We start from the raw sequence: 20,549 nt of genomic DNA, 5'->3' as shown, positions 1-20,549 counted from the left end.
GGAATACCCTGTTGGTCAGTTTTGGGTCACCTGTCCTGTCCGCTCCTCCCTGCAGGTGGGACCCCTCTACGCTTTTCCATTTCCAACCCTCCAACAGGGCAAATAACGAAGTTAGCTGGCCTTGGTTGTTATAGCAATAAGTATAAGCCAGAGCCCCTCTGCATACCATTCCTTGGTATAAATTATAAACAATCAGGTCCTATCACTCTGGAAGCGGATGCTGTCGGAAAAATGTGCCATTAATTTCAGAGAGTTTAGTTGGTTACAAGAGGCTTAGCTGAAAAGTAAAATTACTGGGAAAAAAAGATTGGTTTTGTTTTACCTCAAAGCGGGACAGACGCACGACCCACCACCGCCCGTCTCACAGGGTGTCTGCATGGCGGCTCCGCAAATCCACCCAAGGAGGAGAGGGCACAACCATCCTTCTCATCAGTCCTTTTGGCATCCTCAGAAAAGCTGTGGGCACTGTATGCTGAGAAGGCTGCGACTGCCTTCATTCTGATATTTGCTAAATAAAATTGAGGAGCAGCTGTTTTGTGGGAAATATATTGAAGTTTGTTTTTTTTAAAATCTTTAAAAATAAAAATGTTTCAAGATACTTCAGAATTTCCTTCATAATGAGAGATCTGCTTTCAGGCTTGTCCTACCCAGGAATGTAAATGTAGTCAGGAAAGGACTGCATATCTGCTCACTTCAGACTAGGTACTCCATGGGGTTGGTGTTACATAGCATGTAGTATGAATTATAGAAGGATGTCACTCATATGCACAGTAATGTGAAAAGTATCACTACCACCCCCAGGAAAATAAATTTGCAAGTAATCAATCCGGTTTGTTGCTCCCTAATTGTGGCTGCTTGTTAAGGCGGGGACAGGATTTATCCCAACTACGAGAAAGTCCGTCTTGAAAAAGCCCCACGTGTGCTATTGCTGATGGGGCAGAGCCGGAGCAGAGCTCAGGGGAAGAGGAGAAGGAGGGAAAGGGCGCAAGGGACATGGGAAACGGAATGGGGAAGTTTTGGAAGAAGAAGAGGGATTTGAGGAAAGAGCGTAGAAACACACCTTGCAACGACTTGTTGCAACTAATGAGGAGCAAAAGAGGATGAGTCCAGATCGCAACGTGCTTTCTGCTGAAATAAATCACCTATAGTCTCTGCTGAGAGAAGTAAAATCAGTTCTGATGGAGAAACTGAGATGTTAATCTCGGCTGGTGGCAGAAGGAGGTGAAGCGGGAGAGAATGAGCGTGTAGTGGAGAGGTTACAAGACTGTTTCTCTTAACATGTGCAACAGACTTGTTGCACTGGGAAGAAAAGAGAGAAAACAAGGATCTGGGAAGCCAGAATGTATAATTCTTTAAAAGGGAAGAAGACTTACTAATACCAGGTTCATCTTAGAAGCATTAAGGCTTTTGAAACAGTCACCTGAGTATAGTATTCAGTTGCTGTTTTCCTGTGATATATGCGTTAGTGACAGGATTAGTTACCTTCTCCCAGTGTATTATTTACAAATAAGTGTACTAAGTAAGGTACCTGGGATATTTTTGTATTTATTCAACTGTTCAGACTATACTTTGGAATTTTTCAGTACATTTTTGAGCAAAACATATATGTCTTGACTGTGAATTCTGTTAATGCGATTCATGAAATGTCTGACATCTGAAGCTCATGGGGGAGAGGAGGGAAATTGCTTTCAGGTCGCCACATGCTGCTGGGCTTCCACTTGGGGAATGCATGGCCATAACTGTGGGAGTCATGAAATCGTTAATTCAAGACTTCATAGCTGTGTTGCAATCTTTTTTACAGATTAAATGCAAAATTTTTTATTCACATAAAGCTATGTGCATGCAAATTTTAAGACAGAGTAAGTGGACCCATTTCTCTTGTTAATTACTTCGATAAATCAGGAGTGGGCTGCTGGTATTTGAAAATCCTGTGCGTGGTAGACAGAGCGAGGGAGAGAACAGTTTTCTTCAGCTCTCTATTGTTGGCCTATAACGGTTTATAATGCACTCAGGTCAAGAGGGTGGGACTGATACTCACTATACCACCACGGCTATAACATCAGAATTTTGCTGCAATAAAACTAAATATTGCAATAAAACTGAATGTTTGTGTTACCATTACAAAAACAATTGCAACACCACTCAGTTTTTCCTATGGTGAAATTGCTCGCTGTTTGCACATATGCGTATGTGTGTGCATATATATAAAATAGGTATGCTTATAGACACATAACCTGTGTTCATAAACACATGTGCATAAACACACGTACACACACACATGCATTCTGAATTGTGCTTGCTTCTTGAAAACGGCTAATATTCCCTGGAAGGGGAAATGGAGAGAGGGAGTGATTTTGTCACTACTGGTCGATCTCACGAATTAAGATAATTTTGCAACGAACAGTGTAGACGTAAACTGTAGAAAGGCTGTTCCTATCTCTGTCTAAGGCAGGAGACAACAGATGGGTATGGGCAGGCAGGGGAGGATGGCGGGGAAACTGGACAAGACTCACCAACAGCCGTACGCAATTCTCTGTGCCAATGCAGGATGTATGTGCTCTGCCGTGGTGACACTGGTGGTCAGGATTCAAGAAGGGATTTGACTGAGGATGAACTGGAAGTGGAAGCAGGTGGACAATATCTGGACTAAGAATGTATTGCAGGAGACGGGGGCAGAGGCTCCCCAGATCTCAGCAGGAGCTTGGGTTGAGAAGGAAGTTAACAGTGGGTGAGCCAAGGAGCTGAGCGGTGGTGGCAGGTCCGTGGAGCCACCCCGGGAGGGATGGGCGGCCAGGGTGAAAGGACACAGAGGGATCATGCGGGGGAGAAAAAACTTTGTGGTTGAGTGGTCCAGGAAAACTGATGTAAAAAAACAAACGTGGGAAGAGATATGACAGAATTAGGGAAATGTAAGGGAGCCATCCTCTCTTTGCTAACTGAATGATCAATTCTAACCTATCTGTATTGTTAATAAAGACCAATACTTCCATTCATTGCTTTTCTCTCTAGTGGTTATAGAGAATTTAAAAGATGTCCGGCTTAACCAAGATACCAAACTTCTGGACAGCTCAGTTACATGAAATGAAGGCTCTATTTTCATTACCTTTTTTCTTCTAATGAACATCCTGCATTATTTAGCATTCATACAGTTTTATAGGAAATAATACTTGATTTTTACAATTTTGGTTTTTTTACTTCTGAAATCGTGTGCTACATACTCAAAGAAAATACAGTTGCTGCACACAGAAGTGGCAATATCTTTCCATCTGACATTCTCCTCGCTTTCCTTGTTACCAGGGTTTTTAAAATGTGATAATGTCCCACCACTGTTTCTGAGATTTCCTGAATTTATTTGTTTGTTCTTTATTACGTAAGGAATGATTTCTGCCTGTTTGAATATATTTCTGTGGGGAGTGCTGACATTCCTATCCACACTTCACTTGTCATTTCTAGGCCAGACGGTTAATATGATTTCCTACTATGAGCTACTTACTGTGTACAGTTTTAACATGTGTTGCAGCGAGGCAGTATATTAAAGTGCAGAAATGGCTTATGAAAGAGATGGATGTTAGGGGAGAGCTGTTGGGTTCTCTTAGGTAAAGTCAGTGTGCAGCATAAATACGTTTGTGATAGTGGTAAAAGGAAATACTGGTGGACTTCATATTCTGATCCCATCCTTCTCAGACGAATACAGGAAAAAAAGTGTTTATGTTTGTGGATAATACCAAAAGAGGAGCGGCTGCAAGCCGGCAAAGGAGGGATTAGCGTTCCTCATGGCGAACTGGAACACACAGAGGACTAATCAACAGCATCTGGACAGGACTGTAATGGTTCTGACTGTAAGGCTGAGGGCTGTAATGGTTCCCAGCCTGGGATTTTATCAAGACGGTGGTGATTTTGCAGAGAAAGCCAGGGTTGTGCTAGGAGGCAAAGCTGGGTGCGTCGCCCTCAAGATGGAAGAGGTAATTGCTCTGCTGAGCTCAGTGCAGGACACTGCCGTACAGAAAGGCATGGGCTAACGTTAGAAAATCAAGAAGGGAGTGACATAAGTATGTAGAGGTCTGGAGAATAGTCATGAGGAAATACTGGAATAAATTGAGGTTGTTTAATCTAAAGAAGACTAAGGGAGAACATAATAACTACCTTTAAATACATTAAGGGCTCCTGCTGAAGTGAAGGGAATCATTTATTCTCTTATCCTTCAGAGGCAGAATGAGGTACAACATGAAAATAAAGGTTAAATGTGAGGAGAAACTCCCTGATAATAAGGACAGATTGCTTGGGGAGACTGTAGAGACTCCGTTACTGAGTAACTTCAAGAACAGCATAGACAAATATGAGGCAAGATACTGGTGCACAGCACCCCATCTGGGATAGGAGGCATAGCATAAGTAACCTCTATCATCCCTTCCTAGCCCTTTTTTCTTTGATTAAAGCTGAATCAAGGCAGACCGTGGTCTGGGCAAGTGATCTCAAATGTAAGAGTTAATAAGATAACCTTGGGCTTGATCGTGGAAAATGTTGAGTTGTCGTGGCTGCTCTTATTGACCTCACTCAGAGCAGAAACAAAGTAGGATTTCAAGGATGGGGCCATAAGCAGTGAAAGTTGCTGAATTATTGTCGTATTGGCCAGGTCTTGTCTTCACCATGACTCCTATCCCAGCTGTTAGGAAACTTTACATTTTGTGTAGGACCATTCTGGGAATTTTCAGCCTCTGACAAAGTCTGAGCTGAAAGTGCGTTTTTGGTGGATTGCCATTTTTAAACTGTTCAGACAATTTTCCTGTGATGGTATTTACCCCAGCCTTTTTAGGCCATGTCCCAACCAGTCAATACAAACAGTTGTTGAATTTATGAATGTCTCCTTCAACACACAACTTTGAAGTGTGAAGAGGTGATACGTACAATGTGAAACTACAGTGTGTTGAGGTAACGGCACCTAAAAAATAGCACAGGAATAAGATTTCGTAGAGGGCAGGATTTCAGAAGTACTGAATGAATTGTTGAGTAGTGGTATTTTTTTTATATTTGGGGATGACCCAAATGAAATTACTAGAAGAGGGGAAAAATGAAGAGGCTCCTGTGATGATCAGATTACAACACATTAGAGATCTTAGCAACAAAAACCTTGTATGATTTTACAGGAAAAAAAAAGTATTTTGATTAAAATCCCAGAAGTTCTTGACATGAAAAACTTTCAAGAAAAGGTTTGCATTTTTCTGTGGAAAAAAAAAAATCACTATATTCACTGGTTAATTGGTTTGTTTTCATCAGCATATCTCCTAGTTTGTCTCACATCACCACTAGAGTCTGTCTTTGCTCTACTGCTCTTTTTGGGAGAGCAGATATACCCTTCTCTCCTTGGTGTGCTCAAAAGTGTATTTGCTAATTTTTCCTGAGTCTTTCTCCTTTTCTTTTATGAGTGATCTTTATCTTAATTAAAAAAAAAAAAGGTTATCCATACTGCAGCATGAAATCACTTTACCCAGATGAAAGTATGGGCGGCGTCAGCATGAAGTTTTTTCCATCCCAGGGCTCTTGTTTCTTCTTCACTGAGTCAATCCATGTCTGCATCTCTTTGTCAAGACTTGGCCTGATGCATCCATTTACTCCACATAAGCCTCCAAATAGTGATCAGATCGGAGCAGCGTGTGGTCCTTACCTCTGTAGGAAGTGTTTGAGCTGAGAATTCAAAAGTAGAAGACCGTATATTGCTAACCTTGTTCTGCAGGGAATACTTTTTCATACCGCATGTATTCAACCTGGAAAATTCAGAATTCCAGGAGGTCACTGAGGCAGGTAATCTAGACCAATTATTTAAGGCATGCATAATTTTATAAGTATCAAAAAATTGCTTTGTGGACAAATATTTGGATGAGAATATTTTTTTCTGTCCTCACAGATACAAAACACCTAATGCTATGAGCAGGTCTGGGGAAGAACTGGAACTGCTAAATTAAAAAAAGAGGAAAGTGGACTTACTGGCTTTCTCCTGTCCTAAGTTTCCTGTGTTCTCTCTCTCATAATACAAGAAGACACTGCAGACACCACATTTCTGGGGATTACCTCTCTTGGGGTTGAAGCCTTTGGCCTCATTCTTTTCCTCACAGTTAGAGTGTTCATAAGCCCCTGGAAAGACACTGTCTGTCATGTCTTGTTGCTTAAATATTGTGATCGAGCCTGTGAATAATCTCAGACTGCTTTGACATGTTCATAATAGCTTTTGTTCTACTTCTGTACCCATCCAGTTCCATTCCTTAAAGTCCCCTGGCACGGTGTCTTCCAGCCTGGACATGGGATGTTGTGGTTTGACTAGAGATGCTATGGGAAAATCAGACCGATACCTTTAATTTTTGTGGATGGTAACTATGGTTTGGAAAGTGAAAATGGCTCCTCTGTGGCAAAGGGTATTGTTAGACCTTTTTCTCCCTGGCTTGGGTTTTGTTTTTTTTTTCGCCCTGTGGTGAAAGTTGTTGAGAGGTGGTCAGCTGAACCTGCGGTACCCTGCAGAGTGACGTGTTCGTGTCGGGCTGTTTCAGCTGTGCTGTGTGCAGCGAAGGCTGCGTTAACACCAGATGCCAATCATACACCACCAGTGGATTTGCAAGATTATAGGACAGGGAAAAAAAAAAGATGAAGGTTAAGCACAGGGCACAATAGAGATTACTTATGGTAATGAATTGTATAATTTTTCTAGACAGATCTGGATTAATGTTTATCCCAGGCAAGAGATTACTGTATGTCTGATTCTAGTTGTAAACAGACATTATTAAACAGAAGGTTTATGTTCATGAAATGCGACTATGGGTGTTAAAGCACTTATGATTTATTATGTGCAAAGAGAAAAATTAACCTGTTCATCTGCTATAGTATGAGATGCGCTGTGGATTTTTGCATAATTTGGAAGGCATCTGCTCCTTTGGAATACAAATAACCAGTGAAATGAGAAGGATTCTCCTCTTATTTACACTCATCCTATTCCCTACACTGCAGAGGAGCCGAAGTGGTGTAACCAGCAAAAGAATAGTCTTGTGTGCTTTTATAAAGCAACGATATTTCTATGAGAGATAACATTGACAAAGTCTGTTTGCCTGTGAATCTTTAGGCTATTTTTTTACCATTAAAAACATATTATGTTAACGTTCATAGAGCTTAACAAATTACCTTATTTGGGTTTCCCAAATAATTCCCTTTCACTAATTGAAAACATAATGTTTAGAGATGTTGAATTTTAAAAATACATTTTTTAATCTACTTTTCACATAATTTGTGTTGCGGACAATTTTACTCCTGCTTTGTTGCATCACTGCTGCTTAGCATAACTGAGACACAGGTACGACATCCACATTTTTTAATACCGCCTTACCTCAGTAGCTAAATAATCACACCTGAGCCAATGACTTCTGTGCTTTGGGTGAGCTGAAAAAATCTCTCTTGACGAAACTGTAAACTAACTTCAAAACTTTCCTTCTTTGATCGAGTAGACATTTCAACTTCATTACTTGCTAACAAGGCAGTATCTTTTCTCTGTGAAAGCAAAGAAAAATTACAGTTATCAAAATCTGTTCATTCTATTTACGGGCTGTATTTGTAGCCATCTGATTTTTGCATAGTACCATTTGAAATTATCTGTTTAACAATGATGGATGATACAACTCTGTTGCTTTCCCTCCGCTTTGTAACTTATCCGTCTACTTATAGATTGCATTGGACATGTTGCTGATGCTTTATTTGTAAAATTCACTCACATATGTGAGAAATTTGTCCATTGAGTCTTACTGACTTCAGAGAGGCTTCTTAGATAAGTAAAGATATTCCTGTATATAAGCAAAACCAGCCCAATCTGTAAAAAACGTAGGAACATGGAGCGAAAAGGCCTGGGAATGTTACAAGGTGTGTTAAATGAATTTTATGATTCTATGAATTAGAATTAGAATTTAGAATTAGGATTAGGATTAGAATTAGAATTAGAATTAGAATTAGAATTAGAATCAGAATCAGAATCAGAATCAGAACTAGAATTAGCATTTAAGCTGTTAAACTAGGACTGAATAAAAGGTAATCTGGTAAGATGTTCTGAATGCTTCAATTAAAAAAGTTGCAGATTTAAATTGCCATCAGAACACTTCATATTGCTTTTTTATATTTCCTAACTATATTTTATATTTGATACAAAATTATATATTGTAACATGAGAAAGACTTAACTTCAACGTTCGTAATATTTTGCCTATTTATCAAATTTTACAACAGCTGTGAATTGTGAGTCCGGAATTAAAGTTTGTCAACAAATTAATTAACCAGTAAAAGTTTCTGTGGGCTTTTTTAATGGTTCAGTGTAGCATCTGAAGGCGGTGGGAATGTCTGGAGGTAGCAGGGATGCGGGTGAGAGTCCTGAAGGAAGCCGGGGTCAGCTGCACCGCGCTGCTTAAAAGTTTGTGCAGCCAAGCGTTGTATTTTGGGAGGCACTAAAATATACGCGGCGCTCTTTTCTTTGCTGTGTGTTGGCAGACATCTATAAGTCATGAAGATGACCTCCATCTTCCAAAGGGAAGGAAAGCTAGAAATGAAGACACATTTCTGTTATCAGTCTGCTGTGGGTCGTAAGTTGAACTGGTGTTATATTTTCCTCTGGAAGCCGCGTAGCCTTGACACGGTGTTTAACAGTGTTAAGCTTATTGCTGCTGAGCTAAACATGTCTGAAGCGAACGATGACCCTCACGTCTTTGCGATGGCAAAATGTCTCCCTGATGTGATCCTGCAGACTTGGAGCATTAAGTTAATTTTCCCCTGGATTTCTGAGCTGCCTCCTTTTTACCCGGCAGAGAGCTTGTGAAGAATACAGCTTCTGACCGAATGACAGAACGTGGAGGGTGAAATTAGATGCATTCAATTAGAAGATGACAAAAAAGCCTATCTAAATATTTGTCAGGATGCTACTTACGGGATGCTGTGTCCAGCCCGGGAAGTGAAAGGAGGCCGCTCTCGGGACTTAATAGTCTGAGGGGGAAAAAACTGGGTAAATCATTCAGATTCTTTATGGGCTTGGAGAGGATAATTGAGGGTATCGAGTGGGCTGTTATGCATCCAGGGCTGGTGATCCCTCTCGTGTAATCTCAGATTAGTTCTTTTCTTGTATTCACTTAACACAGAATTAACCGTTACAAAGTTTTCTGGACGACTTGGGTAAATAGTGGTGGTGTTTGACTGCTAGAGGATGGATATTGCAGTGGTTTATGGGAGGTATTGAAAAAAGAGGTACTCTACCTTCTCCACAATAAAAAAAAAACAAACCCACACCACAAAACAAACAAAAAAAACCCCAAAGCCACAAAACCCAAGGAAACCAAAAAGCCAGGGCAAAAGTGTCAGCTGTGAGATTGTCAGGTTTGGACCAGGAGGTTTACGAGTTTCCCAGAGGACAAAAGGATGTTCCTGGAAACTAACATTCAGACTTAGTAGTCAGTGAAACAGGAAGAGATTGAGATATGCAACTCGGTTTGGCCACATCTGTTTATCTGTAAATTAAATTTATAGCAACTTTTTAATGTACGAGATCAAATCCCTCGTAATTTCCTGCTCAGAAAGTTGTAATTACAAAAATAAAAATTTTAAATGCAGCATATCATGTTGACCTTTTTTTTTTCATTTCTGTTACAGCAGTTCAAGGGAGAATGTGACTATGATAGGGTTAATCCAGCTACATAAAAATCCATGCTGTGTATGATAGTAGTAAAGCTTGTGATCCCTTGATCTTTGATTAGATCCAAGCTAGTAAATATCTTGTGTTTAATCAGAATGAGTTGTTCTGCATGTAGTATAAGTCACCTTCACAGATGGGATGTAGCAGCAGAGTTGTTCGTGAATATTTGTTTTAATCCTTTCCAGAGCAAGCACGCTTTATGTTTCTTTGTTGTAAATCAGATTCAAGCAACTAAAGACCAGCACGAAGGAAAGACATTTGCTTGCAGTCAGGAATAGGACAGTGTGGGAACCTTTTTTCCCTTGTAAAGAAAAATGTAACTTATTAGATTCTTAAAAGGTATTTTATACTATTCCATAAGCATAACTAACACACCGTGGCTGCTTTTTTAGACTGGAACGCAAACATCAGTATCTAGAATTTCATCTTAAACTGTTCATACACGTTCCTAGCTTAGAAGACTATTAATATACGGAGACTAAGATTTATTATGGTAAATGTTTGGCCTCTGTTATTATTCTATATTTTAAAGATGTTTAGTTAGAATGGTAGCTCATCTGTGTGCTGGTAAACTGAAATTCTTAAAACGTTATCTGTAAAGCTAGTTGTTTTGTGTGGTATGTCGGCGTCCTATTTACCTAAATCTGTCATAATTGCCTTCCGATACATCTTCCTCTGACACGCCAAATACTGAAAATGAGAGGACCCTTCGCTGGGAGATTTTCTACCGAATGTCATTTTTCTGTGTCCGTAACTTGATGGTAATAACTGGACGACCTGTAGTTAAATGCATCTCAATTTCTCCCACTTATTTTTCCTAATCACCACACGGAGCCTTCTGTGCTCAGAGGGGTGATTAGATTTAACCTGCCATCATATCTGAAGAACTTTCTGTACAACATATTATACATTGCAAGAATTATATACGTAGACGGCGGGTCTGAGTGTAATATAGAAATAGATGTAAAGATGAGTTGCTCTCATGCCAAAGTGAATTCCTGTTTGTTTGTTTGTTTGTTTGTTTGTTTGTTTTTAACAGGAAGACTGGAGAGCCCCCGCTAATAAATGGCTGGATTCCTTACCTTGGGAAGGCTTTGATTTTTAGAAAAGATGCTTTCAAATTCTTACTGGATCAACAAAAGAAACTTGGAGATATTTTCACTGTACATATTGCCGGTGAGAAATATTTTAGTATTTCTCTTGATTTTTTTCCATCAGTGAAGTTAAATACTAATACAAATGTTTAGTTTAGAATCTTCCTTAACCAAAAACATATTTGTGTAGTATAGGCCAATAAAAATCACTTAAATTCACATGAATTGTATGCATAATAAGTGTCCATAGGATATAATTATGAGCATGGGGATTTATATACAGCTATAGGTATATATGTGTATTGACAGAATTTGTAGGCATGTAATGTATGAACGTAGATTTTTGCCAGCACATTTAATTGTGTATTGTGTTTTTTTCCCTAAAGAAGGGAGAACTAAGATCATCTTGACACGGCACAGAAAAATATCAGATTAAATTTAGAAAACACTTAAGAAAAAAGTGCAGAATATGTTCTCACACATTTTACAACTGGTTGACAGGAACACAAGGGAATGAATGACACATTGACTCGGTGATACAATCAGGACTGGAACACAGAAACTTCCCGTTGCCAGCCTCTTACGCTGATCATGCATGCTGAAAATAACAATATAATAAAGTATGATATAATCTTGCTGCTTTCTGTATTTATAGCTGTATTACTACACTAGCTCAAATACAAACATTTGAGTGAGACACTTTGCTGTAGAAGAAAAACATAGAATGAAACTGGATTCTTGAATGAGACTTAAATATATAAATTTACATATATGTATATACACACAGATGTACTTTTTACTAAAATCAATTTAAAATTCAGTATTTTCCTCTGTTCAGAAAAGGGCAAACCCTTATTAGTGTAGGTGGATGTAATGGATCTTTTGCCCCTTTACATGCTGATATCCTTGATCAAATAATCAACTTCAGAGTTAAGCCTATCTCGTTTTTAGCTGTTCCTATATTTTTAGGGAGTTTCAAATAAAAATGTAAAGTGTAAAGCATAAAGTTTGCTTTGTAATTTCATGGCAGTAGGAGTAGCTTTATATTTCCATATAAGCAATATTTGCAATAAAAATATTTTTTTTCTTCAAAAGTCAATTAATTAAATTGCAAGCCGTATGTTTAATTAATACAATTTTTCTTCCTCTTACCAAATCTGTTCTTTTTTTTCCTTTGGAAGAGCATTTTTACTGCTATTAAATGTGTGATTTTTTTATTCACTCAGGGTTTTTTCTTTGGAAATTGGTATGCTCAGATTTTTTTTCCATCTTGCAAGTGAGTTTGACACATTACAAGACCAACTTTTATTGAAATACAGTCTTTTTTAATTGTTAATTGACATTCACATTTTATATACAGTTGTGGCTTCTAACGAATACAGATTAATAATTATAATTTAGAGGCTACCTTACTACATTCATAAAACCAGATACAGTCATACTTCGGAATCCTTAATGTGTTTAATCAAATATTTATTTCTCTTTCACCTCTTTATTTTTTTAGGCGAGACTATGTTTAGAGATTTGTGTGTTTAAGCAATCCACGAGTGTAATTTAGTTTCACGAATTTCTATTTGCATGGTAAACAAAATTCTGTTTCAACTTATCTCCCTGTGTTCAGGTATTTTGAGGAAGCTTTCCTTAATAGAGACTGAGGTAAACGGAGGGAGTTCTGGGTATCATTTCAGCCTTACGCAGGGAAATCTTTGATTTTGTGAATTTGTCATATCAGAGCTACCGCTTTAAGTTCTCTCTTTGCGGTATGAAAATACTGACCGTCAGGACTTCACTAGAGAGAAGCAGTTTGTCATCCACAAGTCAAGGAAGAAGCTGAAGCTAGTTAGTACTGCCGATCATGTCCTGATCTGAAGACGTACGGGATTTCTATATGTCTTACTGATTTGACAAAGATGATGTGTATATGTTCGGCAAACATAGCGTAGCCTGCTGTATATGGACTATCATTACTTTACCCCCCTGGTGGGTGTCTAAAGGTCCTGTCAAAAAATTCTATCAATATATATTGTTCTAATTATTGGTTCGCAAACTAGTTCATTTGGAAAATGCGGAACGATGCTTGGAGTTTCTGGCATTGCCCCGTACCGGTAATGCGATTTCGCTGATTGTACTTCCCCCATGTGATGAGCAAATGATTGTCATCCCTAAAAGTCGCAAGGGACATGGATGTCATCTTAATAAAGAAATTAAAAAGCACATCTTTCTATGAGAAACAATGTAAATTCCTGACCTGTCGCAGAAAATAGTTCTCTAATTGGTTTTGTGTGGTGGTGCAGCAGAATCGTTTTCCCCAAACGTCATGCCAGCGAAGCACCACTGTACATCATTGTCAGCAGTTCAGCAGAATCTCCCTAATAAGAGGACGATTACGTAAATGCGATAGTCTTCAGGGGAAAAAAAAAGAGAAGAGAAAAGAAAAGAATAAGGAGGGGAAAGAGAGAGAGAGTCTGTTATGTTGAGATGATCGTACTTCCCAAGCCAACCTCGCTGCATGTAAAGGGTCAGCAGCATAGGCAGACGGCTAGGTAAGGACTTCAAGAGCTTGAAACAGTTTTGTCATTGTTTCTCGGGATTAAACTTCGTCTCTTTTTCTTGACAAGTTATTAGGAATGATACCAAACCTTACAACACTCTGAGACTAACTCAACTTTTAATAAAATAATCTTAGGGTTTTTTACTGAAGATACTTGCCTTTTAGAATGCTGCTGCTAAGTCATTTTTTTCTTTTAAACCACGATACACCTACAGTAACATATCACATTTTTCTCTCTTAGGCAAAAGGTAATTTACATTAACTCCTTACCCAGCTGAAGTCTGCTGCAAGCATTACCGAAATAACATCCATCATTAGATGCCATCTGAAATGCTTGTCTTTCATCATTAGCATTAAAAAGCTACAGAATGCATTATTAGAGTAATTTCTTAACTATCATACAAATACTGGTTTCTGTGCTCAGATTTACCAAAGTTGACAATTTTCATATTTTCCACATCAATCTTCTATTTCTAGGAGACTGTGTAAACTAAAGGGAGATAACCAGGCTATTTGCAGCACGGGTGTAATGCAGACTGAAGGATTGGATGGGGAAGTATGAATTCTCTGTAGCCATATTTAAAAAATATTCGTAGAGCTTTTTACAGAAACAAGCATACATCTCTTATTTTGACTTGTTTCTATGGTACTAAATAAAAAGCTCAGTAACTTAAACTGTTGAGATTTGCAGTGTGACATTTCTGTATGGACATGCCTACTTAGTGTTTTGCGTGGAAGGATTTTTTTACAATCTAACAAGGAAAGGCTTGGTCCCCAGTGGTTTCTACAGAAATACCTTCAATATTTAAGGCTTCCTGATTTGTGGAGCGTGTGATATGCCTCCACTTTTGGCTGATGTGGCATTTACCTTTACCAGTACTCTGATGGAAACTCACGAGCATCAAGATTTTGGTTCGGTTTCAGATAAAGCTACTTTTGAGAGGTGGTTTTTGGCATTAGCTGCAATGAAAGGGCATGGGAGGGGAGGGAGGAAGCTGCATTTTAAAATACCAAATAATAACTGAAAACTTTAGGAAAGATTTGCATTTGTTGGTCTCTGACACCACCAGGGACAATAAGTGGGAAGAGACCTCACCAGGGACAACGGCAGGATTTAAAAAGCAAAATTAAGGACCATATTGACACTCACAAAATATAAAATCGTAGCTTGAGGTGAGAAAGTTTGTTCCAGTTCGGATGTTTGCTGCTCAGGGTAGAGGAGGTGTTGGGGCACGGTTTTGTAATTAGCAATCTGTTCCTGTATGGAAGAGACTGGGGTAACCGGTGTGCATCTGTGTGCGAGTATGACTGTAATTGCTAAAGGCTCCCATACCCTCTCGCACAACAACAACTTTCTAACCGCCGTTAATTAGCCCTAGATTTTAGTCTATTTCTAATTAAGAGATCTAAAATTAGATTCTCGGGGAGGTACGGAAACAAGCTGCCTTTGTTATAGAGGGGTTCCACTTTTCTAACTATGTAGACCTTTACTAAATGCAGTAACAAAAGTATTTTGGTATATGTGTTTATATATATTGTCGACTTGCAGTGATGCGGTCTGAAGCCTGACTTGATTCTACAAAATGAATTATATTTTGGTACATACTTACTTTTTGCTACCAGGAACCTGATGAGAATAATAAAAATCAGGATCTGTAATATTCTGTTTCTCAGAGATTTTTTTTTCAAAGTATGTACTAGCGTTGAGTGAGTTTTGACTTAAAATTATTGCTAAAATAGTTCATTTGTCTGAAAACTCATTTGCTGAAAATCATTTTCTTACTTAAAAATGATAAGAACTGATGTGCGTTTGCTAAGTGTCTGATTAAAGATCACAAAGAAACTCATATTTTGCATCAGAAATAAGCAGATGGTGGACAGATGGTTTAAATTAATATTAATTAAAAATCTTAACTTAAATTGTTTACCCTGTAAACGCAAAGTTAGGAAGCCAGCTTTCATCTTTAGGGTTAATAACACTCCAAATCTATTTATTAAAAATTGCTCCAATGGGCAATCTTTCCAAGCTTTGATCGCAAAGATGGTAGCCTCAATAAAGAGCATGACAGTGGGTGAAAGCTGGCAAGAGAGAGCAATTCTAGGACTCCTAACAAAGATCCTGCAGAGGTCGAGACTAAAAATTCCTGCCAGCCTCTGTGGTCTGGGCAGGAAGAAATGATCAGAAAAAAGGACTGGGAATTGAAGATCTCCTTTTCGGGCTGGCTTCTCGATATTTTTATTCTTTAAAAATTAATTTACGTCTGTGGTTTGTTACGTTACAGTAAAGCAAACTCTATGAATACCTTAAAAACCTTCACACACTGTTGACAAAAAAAGGGGGTCAAATTCTGTCTTGATTTATCGCTTATGTTTCCTTACTGGTTCACGAGAATTGCGGTGGATGTAATTGGGAGGGAAATTATGGCATATAGTAATTGCAGAGAAAGTCCAGAGCGCACCCAGATTTACCATAGAGCTCTGTGTGTATATACAAGTCAGAATACGGAATAACTATGATAATTCAAATATCACTGTATGGTAACCATGGATACTTCTTGACATTTTTAGTGGTAGTGACTACTTTATCTCAGGACATCTGTCACAGAGCCAAATTTGGTCCTCAGTTAAGCATGTAGTGTTCCCATTAAAATCAAAGGAGATTTGTCCCTTTAGTGAGACAGAATTAGACTGTAAGTGCTGGAAGCTTTGCTATTTTCCTGAGTCTGTAGCTAGGATATTTTAACGGATACCCTTTTTCCCTAATGCACCTCTCCAAGTTAAGGATCAAGAACTCTTAAATTAAGACTTAACATAGGAATCATCTATGAAGAGTTAAGATTTAATTGAGCTTTGGGAGCGTTAGCATTTTGATTCATGATAGTTCACCAAAACGTTCTTCTTTAGTAGTTGACTTAAGGTTTAGGGAGAAATTGCAGGATTTTTCTAGCATGGGCAACTTGAAAAAGCGTCAGGCTTGATGCCATCCTGTTGCTCTGTAGAAGCAGCTGAAGGTACGACTGTGTCACCTCACTGGGTACCTCAGGAAGGGTAGGAAGTTGTAGGCGCACCCTGGCACGATGCGTGATAGCGCTGGGAGAGTGTGTACCCCAAAATGGGGCCCACATTAAACGTGGCAGGCTGCTCCGTTGTAAGCTATGGCTTCAAAATCAAATCCCAAGGTAGTCACTTTATGGATACCAAGCACCTTCTTAAAAAAAGTTAGAAAAACTTAAGGCAAAAAACAGATGTGAGAGAGACTTTGAAAGTTGGGGGTTTGCAGTGCGCGGTTAAAGCCATAACCAGCAGATTTTGAGTCTCTGTGTCATCTGCTCGAAGAAAAGCTGCCTGGGTGGCATGTTTTCCACCCCAGCCCCACACATTCACTTTCCTCCATACAGGGGAAATGTGTGTGTTTCTCCCTTTCCGATGGTAAAAAAAATCTACAACTTTCAAATGCTGCTACAACTCCGTATTGTATTTTCATGAATTATACCAGAGTAGTAAATGATTTATTCCAGAGTGCCACAATTGCAGGCCGTGCCCTACAGTTGGCAAAACCAGTAGCTCAGTCTATATGGAAATGGCTTCACACTGGTTTTAGAAGAGCCATAAAAGTGTACGCAGGTGAAATCTGCATCCTGACAAAGAGAATCTCAATAAAACTTGTTGCATCTTCCTTTTTTCTTTTTTTTTTCTTTTTTTAAATTTTTTTTAGCTTTGCAGATTTCTTCACAGATCTTCGCTTTGGGGATTTTCTGCATGCTTTTCTTCCAGACATTGCCAGGCTTATTTTCTTATTTACTTCTGAAGTGTCACCAGATTATAAAAGTGCACGTGTGTCTATTTTTTTCTTTTCTTCCATTCAGGTAGATATATTACCTTTATCATGGACCCATTTCAATATGTCTATGTCATCCGAAACAGCAAGCAACTTGAATTTCATGAATTTGCTGATAAAATGGCTTCCAAAACTTTTGACTACCCAGCCTTGTCGAAAGGAAAATTCCCCGATCTCAAGGAAAACCTGCACAGAATCTACCAGTATCTACAAGGCAAGCCTTTGGATATCATTTCTGACCACATGATGAAAAATCTCCAGGATATATTTGAATGGAAATGCTCACAAGCAACAGATTGGGAAACAGAAAAAATGTACAAATTCTGCTGCTCTGTAATGTTTGAAGCCAGTTTTGTAACACTATATGGAAGAGTTCCTGCTGCAGATGGCCACAAAGTTATTAGTGAAATCAGAGACAAATTTATCAAGTTTGATGCCAGCTTTCCCTATTTAGCTGCAAACATACCGATTGAGTTGCTAGGAGCTACCAAGAAGGTTCGGAAGGAGCTTATACATCATTTTTTACTTCAGAACATGACAAAATGGCTGGGAGGGTCAAAAGTGGTCCAAGCCAGACAAGATATATTTGAGAAATATGAGCTGCTTGGAGATTATGACAAAGCAGGTAGGAAACTTATGAATGATTGCTTGTCTAAAATAAAATAATTTACTATAGACCTTTGAAATAAAAAGGCAAAATGGCGACCTTGAAATTTTTTTATGTTCTTTCTAATTGGCTAATGATAAAATGTTTTACTCTGAAACAACCCTCTATGATAATTGATTTTTTTTTTTGTGCTGAGGTGGTAAAACAAGATACTTAATGGTGATAATGAGAAAGATTATAACTGAGCTGCATTTCCTCCCCTTATTCCCCCCACCCCCCCCGACATTACATTTCAAACTATTCTCATTAAGCAGAAAATTAGACTTCAGAAGCCTATTGGTCCTCATTAGCATTCACTGATCCTTGGCTGGGTCTGTGTCCTAACATCTTTTAATTAGCACACTGCAAATCTAATCAGTGTAATAAACGCTATTAATCTTCCTTTTCACTTATTTTCTCCCAGCACATCATTTTGCCTTCCTGTGGGCCTCTGTGGGAAACACGATTCCAGCTACATTCTGGGCCATGTATTATCTTCTGCGGCACCCAGAAGCTCTTGCAGCGGTGCGTGACGAGATTGACCATTTGCTGCAGTCAACAGGTCAAGAGAGAGGGCCCACGTATAACATCCACCTCACCAGAGAACAATTGGACAACCTGGTCTACCTGGGTAATTTATTTTTATCTGTTAGGAAGAAAAGAGGGGCTCTGCCGGCAAACTCGCTTTATCACTCATTTCTGTTTACTGAGAAGGTGGAGGACACAGCTGCCTAATTGACATAATAACACCCATTTACATCAATTATAAATTATGTAGTTTATAGCTGTAGATACTCTCATTGCATGTAAACATTAAAGCCTAGGTAATTAACTATGCAAGGTATGCAAAAGGCTAAATCGAAGCTTTGCAATTATTTGAAAAAAAGTTGATGCCTATTAAGTTGTTTGATTCTGAGCATCTGCCGAAGTGTTAATGCATTTCAAATACTTCTGTATGGTACTGCCAAGAAAGACCCTTTTCTGAAATTAAAGTGGGATAATGTATTTAAACTGCAAATGTAATTTTTTCACAAGCAGTTTCTTTCTTTCTCTCTCCGTAACAAAACAAAAAGCGTTCTAAAGCGAGCTTCGTTGAGCCTCGGAACAAAATATAAGAAGGTAAAGCTTTACAGAGTGGAGATGGCGTTTCCCATATTGAACAAAGTATCTTGATTCAAAATAAGGGAGCTTGACGTGAGATACAAATCTTCCAATTCTAGATCAGTGTTTCAGAGGGAGATCCTTGTCAGCGGCCATTAGAAGTTGTTTGATCCAGGAGCTGGATAGGCCTTCAGAGTATCAGCTGATGGTGTCACTTGGTTTGCTAGTGCACAGGCACTGGCAAGATAAATGCTAAAATTAGTCCAAGGGAGGAGAGAGGGTGTAGCAGGTAGGAGCCTAAACTGTAAGCATCTGGAAGTCTCCATAGGCAGCGTTAGCAGGGTAGACAAGAGGTGAACAAAAGCATAAAGGTTCCATATTCTTCTCTTTTGAAATATTGAAAACGGTCCCCTGTTGAAACTGAGCTCATGGCTGTATGTTTTGGTAGCTCATGGCCTGAACTGATGTTCCGCTCTTAAAAGAAGCTGTGTCAAGCCAGGGTGGTGGAGCAGTGCGGTCTCTGAGCCTGGTTTGGATCTCGGTAGTAGCTGCCCTTCTCCGGGGCCATCCAATGTGGCATGTCTTAAGAATCTGGGTTCAAACTTGAATTGTTTCTCATAGTACAAATATAAAATCAAGTTTGATCTGGTTACTTTTTGTTAGATCATTAGTGTTAATCTCGTATAGCGTGAGTCTAGTAAGTTGGTTTCATCTGGAGTCACAGCTGGTTTGGTGCAGGTTTATCTCTTAACCAATGGAGGATGCTTTTGAAATAGGGGAGATATCTGATGATGGGGACACTTCTGAAGAATAACATGACATTCTAAGTGTTTAATGTACTTTTAAGGACCACAAGTAAAATCGCTTCATATCAGAGTTAGCATCCACCAAAAAACAATAGAAAAGGAAAGTTACCGAGCATCAAGAACATCAACAGAGAATTTATTTTTTATTTGGAGGCAGCAATGGGAATGGCAAGGAAAAAAAAAAAGAGAGAAAACCAAAAGCATCCCAGAAGTGTAGGAAGAAGGAAAATAAAAGCATTTACTTCACTAAAACCATCTGGTGCAAAATGGTATGAACAGTTTAAAACATTAACTGTGTCATTCCTCTGCTGCTCCTTGAAATCCTGAAGTACTTTGGTAACATTTGATTTATGTGTTGAGGGGAAAGTGCCACATCCTACTTTGTAGTATTCTTGTAACACTTTTGTTAAATTTTATAATCGCGTTAAACGTAATGTGATATGAACAGAAGCTAGATTTCCATTCTTCTGGCACTTAAGTCATAAAGGGCTGGATACTGTCCCATAAAGTAGTAATATAGAAAAAAAATCTGTACCATAAGAGAATTAAAATTCATGCTTCAGTGGAAAGGGATGTTTTGTTAATAAATGTGTAGGAGGGACAAAGGTCCTGATGTGCATTGCTTGCAGACCAAAAATCCCCGTGTCGCAGGGAGGTTGTGGGCCAGCACTGCCTTTGCCCTTGCAGCTCGCTGACCCCAGCCTCTGAGGCTGAGCTTTCCCTCTTCCCTCTCCCGCCCTGGGCCAACCCAGAGCACCGAAAACCGGGATTTGTGTCCCTGCTCTCGAGTAAGGCAGACCAGGTGGGATTC

General features: G+C 39.0%; 1 protein-coding gene across 2 annotated transcripts in view; it reads left to right on the top strand.

Moving 5' to 3' along the window:
* LOC134512022 (cytochrome P450 7B1) overlaps positions 1-20,549 on the top strand; it is a 129,922-nt gene that overhangs the window by 97,025 nt on the left and 12,348 nt on the right. For both annotated transcript variants that reach the window (XM_063326959.1, XM_063326958.1), the window contains exons 2-4: positions 10,742-10,878; positions 17,214-17,810; positions 18,256-18,462. In XM_063326959.1, the coding sequence (XP_063183029.1) occupies positions 10,742-10,878; positions 17,214-17,810; positions 18,256-18,462 (941 nt within the window). The remainder of the gene's footprint in view (positions 1-10,741; positions 10,879-17,213; positions 17,811-18,255; positions 18,463-20,549) is intronic.

The sequence above is a fragment of the Chroicocephalus ridibundus genome, chromosome 2 (assembly GCF_963924245.1).
Source record: "Chroicocephalus ridibundus chromosome 2, bChrRid1.1, whole genome shotgun sequence".
Classification (NCBI taxonomy): Eukaryota; Metazoa; Chordata; class Aves; order Charadriiformes; family Laridae; genus Chroicocephalus; species Chroicocephalus ridibundus.
Note: the sequence above shows the minus strand (reverse complement) of the source record. Positions and strands in the feature narration are given on the sequence as shown.